At 41.4% G+C, this 13,758-nt stretch overlaps 1 protein-coding gene across 2 annotated transcripts in view; it reads left to right on the top strand.

Moving 5' to 3' along the window:
• Tango6 (transport and golgi organization 6) overlaps nt 1-13,758 on the top strand; it is a 180,905-nt gene that overhangs the window by 28,512 nt on the left and 138,635 nt on the right. For both annotated transcript variants that reach the window (XM_071667770.1, XM_071667771.1), the window contains exon 3: nt 7,452-7,632. In XM_071667770.1, coding sequence (XP_071523871.1) covers nt 7,452-7,632 — 181 coding nt within the window. The remainder of the gene's footprint in view (nt 1-7,451; nt 7,633-13,758) is intronic.

Genomic DNA, 13,758 nt, shown 5'->3' with positions numbered 1-13,758 from the left:
ACCCCATGTATACCAATTATGCCCTCAACTGCCACATTACTCACCTTTGCATTCAAATTTATATATATATTTATCTATTTATCTATTTATCATACTTTTTCGCTGTCTCCCGCGTCAGCAAGGTAGCGCAAGGAAACAGACGAAAGAATGGCCCAACCCACCCACATACACATGTATATACATACACGTCCACACATGCACATATACATACCTATACCTCCTTCCAGAACATCTTTTTATTCTCCCTAAAATTTAATGATACTCTCTCACCCCAACTCTCATTTGCCCTCTTTTTAACCTCTTGCACCTTTCTCTTGACCTCCTGTCTCTTTCTTTTATACATCTCCCACTCAATTGCATTTTTTCCTTGCAAAAATCGTCCAAATGCCTCTCTCTTCTCTTTCACTAATAATCTTACTTCTTCATCCCACCACTCACTACCCTGTCTAATCAACCCACCTCCCACTCTTCTCATGCCACAAGCATCTTTTGCGCAATCCATCACTGATTCCCTAAATACATCCCATTCCTCCCCCACTCCCCTTACTTCCATTGTTCTTACCTTTTTCCATTCTGTACTCAGTCTCTCCTGGTACTTCCTCACACAAGTCTCCTTCCCAAGCTCACTTACTCTCACCACCCTCTTCACCCCAACATTCACTCTTCTTTTCTGAAAACCCATACAAATCTTCACCTTAGCCTCCACAAGATAATGATCAGACATCCCTCCAGTTGCACCTCTCAGCACATTAACATCCAAAAGTCTCTCTTTCGCGCGCCTGTCAATTAACACGTAATCCAATAATGCTCTCTAGCCATCTCTCCTACTTACATACGTATACTTATGTATATATCACTTTTTTAAACCAGGTATTCCCAATCACCAGTCCTTTTTCAGCACATAAATCTACAAGCTCTTCACCATTTCCATTTACAACACTGAACACCCAATGTATACCAATTATTCCCTCACCTGCCACATTACTCACCTTTGCATTCAAATTTATATATATATTTATCTATTTATCTATTTATCATACTTTTTCGCTGTCTCCTGCGTCAGCAAGGTAGCGCAAGGAAACAGACGAAAGAATGGCCCAACCCACCCACATACACATGTATATACATACACGTCCACACATGCACATATACATACCTATACATTTCAACATATACATATATATACATACCCAGACATATACATGAACATAATTCATACTTGCTGCCTTTATTCATTGCCATTGCCACCCCGCCACACATGAAATGACAACCCCCTCTCCCAGCATGCGTGCGAGGTAGCGCTAGGAAAAGACAACAAAGGCCCCATTCGTTCACACTCAGTCTCTAGCTGTCATGTATATTGCACCGAAACCACAGCTCCCCTTCCACATCCAGGCATATATTTTCTTTTTCTTTTTTTTTTCATACTATTCACCATTTCCCGCGATAGCGAGGTAGCGTTAAGAACAGAGGACTGGGCCTTTGAGGGAATATCCTCACCTGGCCCCCTTCTCTGTTCCTTCTTTTGGAAAATTAAAAAAAAAAAAAAAGAAAAAAAAAAAAAATATATATATATATATATATATATATATATATATATATATATATATATATATGATTTGGTAAACAGAGAAGAGGTAGTAAAAGCTTTGTGGAAGATGAAAGCCAGCAAGGCAGCAGGTTTGGATGGTATTGCAGTGGAATTTATTAAAAAAGGGGGTGACTGTATTATTGACTGGTTGGTAAGGTTATTTAATGTATGTATGACTCATGGTGAGGTGCCTGAGGATTGGCGGAATGCGTGCATAATGCCATTGTACAAAGGCAAAGGGGATAAGAGTGAGTGCTCAAATTACAGAGGTTTAAGTTTGTTGAGTATTCCTGGTAAATTATATGGGAGGGTATTGATTGAGAGGGTGAAGGCATGTACAGAGCATCAGATTGAGGAAGAGCAGTGTGGTTTCAGAAGTGGTAGAGGATGTGTGGATCAGGTGTTTGCTTTGAAGAATGTATGTGAGAAATACTTAGAAAAGCAAATGGATTTGTATGTAGCATTTATGGATCTGGAGAAGGCATATGATAGAGTTGATAGAGATGCTCTGTGGAAGGTATTAAGAATATATGGTGTGGGAGGCAAGTTGTTAGAAGCAGTGAAAAGATTTTATCGAGGATGTAAGGTATGTGTACGTGTAGGAAGAGAGGAAAGTGATTGGTTCTCAGTGAATGTAGGTTTGCGGCAGGGGTGTGTGATGTCTCCATGGTTGTTTAATTTGTTTATGGATGGGGTTGTTAGGGAGGTGAATGCAAGAGTTTTGGAAAGAGGGGCAAGTATGAAGTCTGTTGTGGATGAGAGAGCTTGGGAAGTGAGTCAGTTGTTGTTCGCTGATGATACAGCGCTGGTGGCTGATTCATGTGAGAAACTGCAGAAGCTGGTGACTGAGTTTGGTAAAGTGTGTGAAAGAAGAAAGTTAAGAGTAAATGTGAATAAGAGCAAGGTTATTAGGTACAGTAGGGTTGAGGGTCAAGTCAATTGGGAGGTAAGTTTGAATGGAGAAAAACTGGAGGAAGTAAAATGTTTTAGATATCTGGGAGTGGATTTGGCAGCGGATGGAACCATGGAAGCGGAAGTGGATCATAGGGTGGGGGAGGGGGCGAAATTCCTGGGAGCCTTGAAGAATGTGTGGAAGTCGAGAACATTATCTCGGAAAGCAAAAATGGGTATGTTTGAAGGAATAGTGGTTCCAACAATGTTGTATGGTTGCGAGGCGTGGGCTATGGATAGAGTTGTGCGCAGGAGGATGGATGTGCTGGAAATGAGATGTTTGAGGACAGTGTGTGGTGTGAGGTGGTTTGATTGAGTAAGTAAAGTAAGGGTAAGAGAGATGTGTGGAAATAAAAAGAGCGTGGTTGAGAGAGCAGAAGAGGGTGTTTTGAAATGGTTTGCGCACATGGAGAGAATGAGTGAGGAAAGATTGACCAAGAGGATGTATGTGTCGGAGGTGGAGGGAACGAGGAGAAGTGGGAGACCAAATTGGAGGTGGAAAGATGGAGTGAAAAAGATTTTGTGTGATCGGGGCCTGAACATGCAGGAGGGTGAAAGGAGGGCAAGGAATAGAGTGAATTGGATCGATGTGGTATACCGGGGTTGACGTGCTGTCAGTGGATTGAATCAGGGTATGTGAAGCATCTGGGGTAAACCATGGAAAGCTGTGTAGGTATGTATATTTGCGTGTGTGGACATATGTATATTACATGTGTATGGGGGTGGGTTGGGCCATTTCTTTTGTCTGTTTCCTTGTGCTACCTCACAAACGCAGGAGACAGCAACAAAGCAAAAAAAAAAAAAAAAAAATATATATATATATATATATATATATGGTGAGAGTAAGTGAGCTTGGGAAGGAGACCTGTGTGAAGAAGTATCAGGAGAGACTGTGTACAGAATGGAAAAAGGTGAGAACAATGGAAGTAAGGGGAGTGGGGGAGGAATGGGATGTATTTAGGGAATCAGTGATGGATTGCGCAAAAGATGCTTGTGGCATGAGAAGAGTGGGAGGTGGGCTGTTTAGAAAGGGTAGTGAGTGGTGGGATGAAGAAGTAAGAGTATTAGTGAAAGAGAAGAGAGAGGCATTTGGACGATTTTTGCAGGGAAAAAATGCAATTGAGTGGGAGAAGTATAAAAGAAAGAGACAGGAGGTCAAGAGAAAGGTGCAAGAGGTGAAAAAAAGGGCAAATGAGAGTTGGGGTGAGAGACTATCAGTAAATTTTAGGGAGAATAAAAAGATGTTCTGGAAGGAGGTAAATAGGGTGCGTAAGACAAGGGAGCAAATGGGAACTTCAGTAAAGGGCGTAAATGGGGAGGTGATAACAAGTAGTGGTGATGTGAGAAGGAGATGGAATGAGTATTTTGAAGGTTTGTTGAATGTGTCTGATGACAGAGTGGCAGATATAGGGTGTTTGGGTCGAGGTGGTGTGCAAAGTGAGAGGGTTAGGGAAAATGATTTGGTAAACAGAGAAGAGGTAGTAAAAGCTTTGCGGAAGATGAAAGCCGGCAAGGCAGCAGGTTTGGATGGTATTGCAGTGGAATTTATTAAAAAAGGGGGTGACTGTATTGTTGACTGGTTGGTAAGGTTATTTAATGTATGTATGACTCATGGTGAGGTGCCTGAGGATTGGCGGAATGCTTGCATAGTGCCATTGTACAAAGGCAAAGGGGATAAGAGTGAGTGCTCAAATTACAGAGGTATAAGTTTGTTGAGTATTCCTGGTAAATTATATGGGAGGGTATTGATTGAGAGGGTGAAGGCATGTACAGAGCATCAGATTGGGGAAGAGCAGTGTGGTTTCAGAAGTGGTAGAGGATGTGTGGATCAGGTGTTTGCTTTGAAGAATGTATGTGAGAAATACTTAGAAAAGCAAATGGATTTGTATGTAGCATTTATGGATCTGGAGAAGGCATATGATAGAGTTGATAGAGATGCTCTGTGGAAGGTATTAAGAATATATGGTGTGGGAGGCAAGTTGTTAGAAGCAGTGAAAAGTTTTTATCGAGGATGTAAGGCATGTGTACGTGTAGGAAGAGAGGAAAGTGATTGGTTCTCAGTGAATGTAGGTTTGCGGCAGGGGTGTGTGATGTCTCCATGGTTGTTTAATTTGTTTATGGATGGGGTTGTTAGGGAGGTAAATGCAAGAGTTTTGGAAAGAGGGGCAAGTATGAAGTCTGTTGGGGATGAGAGAGCTTGGGAAGTGAGTCAGTTGTTGTTCGCTGATGATACAGCGCTGGTGGCTGATTCATGTGAGAAACTGCAGAAGCTGGTGACGGAGTTTGGTAAAGTGTGTGGAAGAAGAAAGTTAAGAGTAAATGTCAATAAGAGCAAGGTTATTAGGTACAGTAGGGTTGAGGGTCAAGTCAATTGGGAGGTGAGTTTGAATGGTGAGAGGCTGGAGGAAGTGAAGTGTTTTAGATATCTGGGAGTGGATCTGTCAGCGGATGGAACCATGGAAGCGGAAGTGGATCATAGGGTGGGGGAGGGGGCGAAAATTTTGGGAGCCTTGAAAAATGTGTGGAAGTCGAGAACATTATCCCGGAAAGCAAAAATGGGTATGTTTGAAGGAATAGTGGTTCCAGCAATGTTGTATGGTTGCGAGGCGTGGGCTATGGATAGAGTTGTGCGCAGGAGGATGGATGTGCTGGAAATGAGATGTTTGAGGACAATGTGTGGTGTGAGGTGGTTTGATCGAGTAAGTAACGTAAGGGTAAGAGGGATGTGTGGAAATAAAAAGAGCGTGGTTGAGAGAGCAGAAGAGGGTGTTTTGAAGTGGTTTGGGCACATGGAGAGAATGAGTGAGGAAAGATTGACCAAGAGGATATATGTGTCGGAGGTGGAGGGAACGAGGAGAAGAGGGAGACCAAATTGGAGGTGGAAAGATGGAGTGAAAAGGATTTTGTGTGATCGGGGCCTGAACATGCAGGAGGGTGAAAGGAGGGCAAGGAATAGAGTGAATTGGAGCGATGTGGTATACAGGGGTTGACGTGCTGTCAGTGGATTGAATCAAGGCATGTGAAGCGTCTGGGGTAAACCATGGAAAGCTGTGTAGGTATGTATATTGCGTGTGTGGACGTGTGTATGTACATGTGTATGGGGGGGGTTGGGCCATTTCTTTCGTCTGTTTCCTTGCGCTACCTCGCAAACGCGGGAGACAGCGACAAAGTATAAAAAAAAAAAAAAAAAAAAAAAAAAATATATATATATATATATATATATATATATATATATATATATATATATATATATATATGTGTGTGTGTGTGTGTGTGTGTGTCTATATATATATTTATATATAGACACATAAATTCCCATACATTACATACACATACACATAAATATCAACATATACTCATATTCATACATATACATACACATACCTAGACATATACATATATAAACATGTACATATTCATACCAGGAAAACAGACGACAACATTTACATGCATATACATTTCAACATATGCATACATGTATATATGCATACATATACATATGTACACATGCACATGTTCACACATGTTCACCTTCATCCATTTCCATGCCACCCCGTCCCTCATGAAACAGCTTAGCCACTTCTTGCGTCGGCAAGATAGCGCCAGGAAACATGAAAAAAGGCCACAGCTTCTCACATTCATTCTATATTTGTCATTTGTAATGCACCAAAACCACAGCTCCCTATCCACTTCCAGGGCTCACAGACCTTTCCATGGTTTACCCTGGATGTTTCATATGTCCTGGTTCAGTCCATCGACAGCATGTCGACTCCAGTATAATGCATCGTTCCAGTTCACTCTGTTCTGTGCACGCTCTTCACCGTCCTGCATGTTTGGGCCTCGATGTCAAAATCTTCACTCCATCCTTCCATCTCCAATTTAGTCTCCTGCTTCTCCTTGTTCCTTCCACCTCTAAAATATATATCCTCTTTGTCAACCTTTCCTCACTCATTCTCTCCATATGTCCAGAACATTTCAACACACCCTCTTCTGCTCTCTCAGCCACACACTTTATTGCCACACATATCTCTTACTCTTTCAGTACTTATTCTATGAAACCACCTCACACCACATATTGGCCTTAAACGTTTCATTTCCACCACATCCACCCTCCTCCGTACTACCCTTGTCCAACAGTATGATATTGTTGAAACTACTGTTCTTTCAGACATACCCATTTTTGCTCTTTCAGATAATGTTCTCTCTTTCCACCCATTATTCATCGCTCCCAGAACCTTCACCTCCTCCCCCACCCTATGACTCACATCAGCTTCCTTGGTTCCATTCGCTGCCACTATTATTATTATTTCCGTGGAGGTATACCTTCATATTTTTCTGACTTTTCCTTGCCGTTTTGTCCTTTGTCCTATAATCACTTAGATCTTTCCAATTTCATGGAATTGCTTGATATCAGTATTGTCAAATTGATTAAGGAACTTTAAAGTTATCACAGAATGTCTTTTTTCCTTCTGTCCATTAATTGAGCAAGTGTATTTTTTTGAATATTAAATCTGTGTACAGTACTTGATGATTCTGGCAATTATAAGGACAGCAGTATATAATTTACCTCCATTAGGTATAAGGGTAGTACATAATTTATCTCTGGCAGTTATAAGGGCAGTATATTGTTTACCTTAGGCATATATAAGTGTAGTATATAGTTTACCTCAGGCAGTTATAATGGTAGTACATAATTTACCTCTGACAATTATAAGGGCTGTGCAACTTGCCTAATGTTTCCATTCTCCCAGTCACTAATGTTAGCCATTTGTAAAGAAAGGTGGCTATCATAGAGAAAGGATGGACCTTAGGAATTGTGATGCTTACTGATGGGGGAATGCCATAACCCTGCAACAATGTTTCATATATTCTTCCATAAAACTGAATGACTCAAATCTTTGGATTTCAGGCTAGAATGTGGATGTTTTTCAGTGGTTATTCTGCAGGAAATATTACAGCAGTTGGAGTTGGTGTCCTCCAGAGCTCTTTCCTTTAGAATTACAATACCTGAAGAAGTCACAGAGAAGAAGACACAGAACAACCATGTTCCTCCAGCTCCTCCCAGTCTCATTAGTATACAGCAGACAAAGGTTGATATTACATGCAATTGTACAAAATTTCCTTATTGGTATGTCCAGGAAATGGAATAGACTTTTATGTTTTAATCATTTAGCTTAATCGTATTTTCTGCAGTTATTTGCTGTTTACCCATACTTTACCAAAGGTCTCTCAAGTTCTTTCTACAAATTCATCATGTGAGATATTCTTTACTTGTATGTTTTTACCCATGCATTTCACATACTTTGATTAATTGTTTGTATATTCATTATCTCCCCATCTCTTCAGCAACTCATTCCTGCATCATTTACTTTATAAGCTGCATCTTTTTCCTTTTATGGTGAAGGCTACACTTTTTCTCCTTTTTTCAATAATTTCCTCTCCTCCACAAATAATCCAGTGCACTCATACTCTGACAACTCAACACTGCATGCATCCACATACTTCAGTTCTACTCCCTCTTCTCTCACTCAGTCTGCATATTGTCTTGACATAGCTTCCACAATAAACTCAGACTTGGGTAGGATATCTCAGTTGGATACACAAAATCTACCCATCTCTCTATCAAAAACTCACAACTCTCTTCTCTCCTTTGACTGTTCTGCATTTCCACCCCTTGACTCAGTGAACATAGTTGGTATTACTGTAACATGCACTCTTTCTTGGAAACCCCACATTACAGGAATAGCTAAGTCTGCCTATTAAGAAACTGGGTGTCCTGTCTAGATGTCAAAACTTCTCTTCTAAACAGTTGTTCTCTTCATACAAGGGATTGATTCATCCCTGTATGGAGTACTGCTCTCTTATGGGGTGCCTCTAGCTCTACATCCTTACTTGACAGAATTGAGTTGAAAGCAATCCACCTTAAAAACTGTTCCAGTTGGTTCACTTTCCCTCTTTTATAGGTATTACTTCAGTTTTTTATCCTAAGCACTGGCTGCTCGTGCCCACACCACTAGCTAGATCACGCAATACTCGACAAGCTGTTGCATCACATGATTATTGTGCGACCATCAGCAGCTCAAGGGTTTGCCATTTTGCTACCTGCTTCTTTCCCTGCATGTTGAAGCTTTGGAACTCTCTGCCATCTCATGTCTTTCCCAGTAACTATGACCTGGCACATTTCAAAAGACAGGTTTTTCACTTTCTCAAAAATTTGTAATTACTTTCCCTTGCCTTTGTTTTCATAATTCTCTCTATATTAAGGCTCAGCCTGAATGTGGACTTTTGTCCATAACTGGAGCCTTAAAAAAAAAAAAAAACTTGAGGTGGTCTTTAAATAGCTATGAGGTAGTTTTCCTTAGAAGTACTAAAGAATCTTTCTGGCAGCATTTCCAACTGGCCACTGGACTGCATCAGAAGGAAGGGGAACGGGACATAGTATTAATTATGTTGGTAAATGATAATTACCTATTTTTTAGGTCACTTAACCATGAAAAATTTCATATTTTCAGCTCATGACTTAAATTTAGTTGTGTAGTAATGAAAGGGTAAGAGTGATGTGTGATGATAAAAAGAGTAGTTGAGAGAGCAGAAGAGTGTGTTGAAATGGTTTGGACATATGAAGAGAATGAGTGAGGAAAGATTGACAAAGAGGATATATATGTCAGAGGTAGAGGGAACAAGGAGAAGTAGGAGACCAAATTGGGAGGTGGAAAGATGGAGTGAAAAAGACTGAGGGATTGGGTCTTGAACATATAAGAGGGTGAAAGGTGTGCAGGGTATAGAGTGAACTGGAATGATGTGGTATACTGGAGTTGGCGTGCTGCCAATGGACTGAACCAGGGCATGTGAAACGTCTGGTCTAGGGAAAACCATGGAAAGGTCTGTGGAATGGGAGCTATGGTTTTGGTGCATTACACAAGAGCTATAGATTGAGTGTGAATGAATGTGGCCTTTTTTGTCAGTTTTCCTGGCACTACCTCGCTGAAGTGGGGGGTAACTGGGGTGTGCTGGGAATGGATTGAAGGCAAGCTGGTATGAATTGTACATATGTATATATGTATATGTCTGTATGTGTATATATATCTATGTATATGGTGATATGTATATGTATGTATATGTACGTGTATGGGTGTGTATGTATATATATATATATATATATATATATATATGAGTATATGAGTGGATGGGTCATTCTTTGTCTGTTTCCCGGCACTACCTCACTGATGCGGGTGATGTTGATGAAGTATGATAATGATATACATACATATATATTTGACTGAGTAAGTAATGAAAGGGTAAGAGAGATATATTATTTATTTATTCTGCATTTATTATACTTTGTTGCTGTCTTCCGTGTTGGTGAGGTAGTGCAAGGAAACAGACGAAAGAATGGCCCAACCCACCCACATACACATGTATATACATACACGTCCACACACGCACATATACATGCCTATACATTTCAACATATACATTTATGTACATACACAGACATACACATATATACACATGTACATAATTCATACTTGTTGCCTTCATTTACTCCTGTCGCCACCCCACCACACATGAAATGACACCCCCCTCCCCCCCGAATGTGCATGAGGTAGTGCTAGAAAAAGACAACAAAGGCCACATTCGTTCACACTCAGTCTCTAGCTGTCATGTATAATGCACCGAAACCACAGCTCCCTTTCCACATCCACGCCCCACAGAACTTTCCATGGTTTACCCCAGACGCTTCACATGCCCTTGTTCATTCCATTGACAGCACGTTGACCCTAGTATACTACATTGTTCCAATTCGCTCAATTCCTTGCATGCCTTTCACCCTCCTGCGTGTTCAGGCCCTGATTGCTCAAAATCTTTTTCACTGCGTCCTTCCACCTCCATTTTGATCTCCCACTTCTCCTCGTTCCCTCCACCTCAGACACATGTATCCTCTTCGTCAATCTTTTCTCACTCATTCTCTCCATGTGACCAATTTCAGTACACCCTCTTCTGCTCTCTTAGCCACACTCTTTTTTTTACCACACACCTCTCTTACCCTTTCATTACTTACTTGATCAAACCACCTCATACCACATATTGTTCTCAAACATTTCATTTCCAACACACCCACTCTCCTCTGCACAACCCTATCTATAGCCCATGCCTCGCATCCATATAACATTGTTGGAACCACTATTCCTTCAAACATACCCATTTTTGCTTTCCGAGATAATGTTCTTGCCTTCCACACATTTTTCAATGCACCCAGAACTTTCACCCCCTCCCCACCCTGCGATTCACTTCCACTTCCATGGTTCCATCTGCTGCCAAATCCACTCCCAGATATCTAAAACACTTCACTTCCTCCAGTTTTTGTCCATTCAAACTTACCTCCCAATTGACTTGTCCCTCAACCCTACTGTACCTAATAACCTTGCTCTTATTTACATTTACGCTCAGCTTTCTTGTTTCACACACTTTACCAAGCTCAGTCAGAGCTTCTACACTGTCTCACCCAAATCAGCCACTAGTACTGTATCATCAGTGAACAACAACTGACTCACTCCCAAGCCCTCTCATCCACAACAAACTGCATACTTGCCCCTCTCTCCAAAAGTCTTGCATTCACCTCCCTAACAGCCCCATACATAAACAAATTAAACTACCATGGAGACATCATGCACCCCTGCCGCAAACTGACATTCACTGAGAACCAATCACTTTCCTCTCTTCCTACTCATACACATGCCTCACATCCTCATTGATAAAAACTTTTCACTGCTTCTAGCAACTTGCCTCCCATACCATATATTCTTAATACCTTCCACAGAGCATCTCTGTCAACTTTATCATATGCCTTCTCCAGACCCATAAATGCTACATACAGATCCATTTGTTTTTCTAAGTATTTCTCACATACATTCTTCAAAGCAAACATCTGATCTGCATATCCTCTACCACTTACAAAATCACAGTGCTTTTCCCCAATCTGATGCTCTGAACATGCCTTCACCCTCTCAATCAATACCCTCCCATATAATTTTCCAGGAATACTCAAGAAACTTATACCTCTGTAATTTGAACATTCACCTGTATCCCCTTTGCCTTTGTACAATGGCAGTATGCATGCATTCTGCCAATCCTCAGGCACTTCACCATGAGCCATACATACATAGAATATCCTCATCAACCAGTCAACAACACAGTCACCCCCTTTTATAATAAATTCCACTGCAATGCCATCCAAACCTGCCGCCTTGCCGTCTTTCATCTTCCGCAAAGCTTTCACTACCTCTTTTCTGTTTACCGAATCATTCTCCCTGACCCCTCTTACTTCCCACATCCCTCCGACTAAAACACCCTATATCTGCCACTGTATCATCAAACACATTGAACAAACCTTCAGGATACTCACTCCATCTCCTCACATCACCACTGCTTGTTATTACCTCCCCATTGGTCCCCTTCACCGATGTTCCCATTTGTTCTCTTGTCTCATGCACTTTATTTACTTCCTTCGAAAATATCTTTTTTTTTCTCTCTGAAATATAATGATAATCTCTCACCTCAACTCTCATTTGCCCTCTTTTTCACTTCTTGCACCTTTCTCTTGACCTCCTGCCTCTTTCTTTTAATCATCTCCCAATCATTCGCACTATTTCCCTGCAAAAATCGTCCAAATGCCTCTCTCTTCTCTTTCACTAATAATCTTACTTCTTCACCCCACGACTCACTACCCTTTCTAATCTGCCCACCTCCCACCTTTCTCATGCCACAAGCATCTTTTACACAAGCCATCACTGCTTCCCTAAATACCTCCCATTCCTCCCCCACTCCCTTTATGTCCTTTCCTCTCACTTTTTTCCATTCTGAACTCAATCTCTCCTGGTACTTCCTCACACAAGTCTCCTTCCCAGGGTCACTTACTCTCACCACTCTCTTCACTCCAACATTCTCTCTTCTGAAAACCTCTACAAATCTTCACCTTCACCTCCACAAGATAATGATCAGACATCCCTCCAGTTGCACCTCTCAGGACATTAACATCCAAAAGTCTCTCTTTTGCATGCCTATCAATCAACACATAATCCAATAATGCTTTCTGCCCATCTCTCCTACTTACATACGTATACTTATGTATATTCTCTTTTTAAACCAGGTATTCCCAGTCACCAGTCCTTTTTCAGCACACAAATATACAAGCTCTTCACCATTTCCATTTACAACACTAAACACCCCATGTACATCAATTATTCCCTCAACTGCCTTATTACTCACTTTTGCATTCAAATCACCCATCACTATAACCTGGTCTCGTGCATCAAAACTGCTAACACACTCACTCAGCTGCTTCCAAAACACTTGCCTCTCATGATCTTTTTTCTCATGCCCAGGTGCATAGGCTCCAATAATCACACATCTCTCTCCAACCACTTTCAGTTTTACCCATATCAAACTAGAGTTTACTTTCTTACACTCAATCATATACTCCCACAACTCCTGTTTCAGGAATAGTGCTACTCCTTCCTTTGCTCTTGTCCTCTCAGCAACCCTGACTTTTCTCCCAAAACATTTCCAAAGCACTCTTCCCCTTTACCCTTGAGCTTCGTTTTACTCAGAGCCAAAACATCCAAGTTCCTTTTCTCAAACATACTACCTATCTCTCCTTTTTTTCTCATCTTGGTTACATCTACACACATTTAGACACCCCAATCTGAGCTTTCGAGGAGGATGAGCACTCCCCGCGTGACTCCTTCTTCTGTTTCCCCTTAAGTTAAAATACAAGGAGGGGAGGGTTTCTAGCCCCCACTCCTGTCCCCTTTAGTCGCCTTCTACGACACGCGGGGAATGCGTGGGAGGTATTCTTTCTCCCATACCCCCAGGGATAAAAGAGAGATCTTTCTTTCTTTCTTTCGTTCTATTCGCCATTTCCTGCATTAGTGAGGTAGCGTTATCAACAGAAAGACATGCAAGGAATACAGGGAATTGGAACGATGTGGTATACTGGGGTCAACATGCTGTCAGTGGACTGAACCAGGGCGTGTGAAGCGTCTGGGGTAAACCATGCAAAGATCTGTGGGGCCTGGATGTGGATAGGGAGCTGTGGTTTCAGTGCATTACACATGACAGCTAGAGACTGAATGTGAACAAATGTGGTCCTTTTTGTCTGTTTTCTTGGCGCTACCTAGCTGAAGGGGGGGGGTTGCTATTTCCTGTGTGGTGGG

The sequence above is a fragment of the Panulirus ornatus genome, chromosome 12 (genome assembly GCF_036320965.1).
Source record: "Panulirus ornatus isolate Po-2019 chromosome 12, ASM3632096v1, whole genome shotgun sequence".
Classification (NCBI taxonomy): domain Eukaryota; kingdom Metazoa; phylum Arthropoda; class Malacostraca; order Decapoda; family Palinuridae; genus Panulirus; species Panulirus ornatus.
This window is presented reverse-complemented; position numbering and strand designations above follow the sequence as displayed.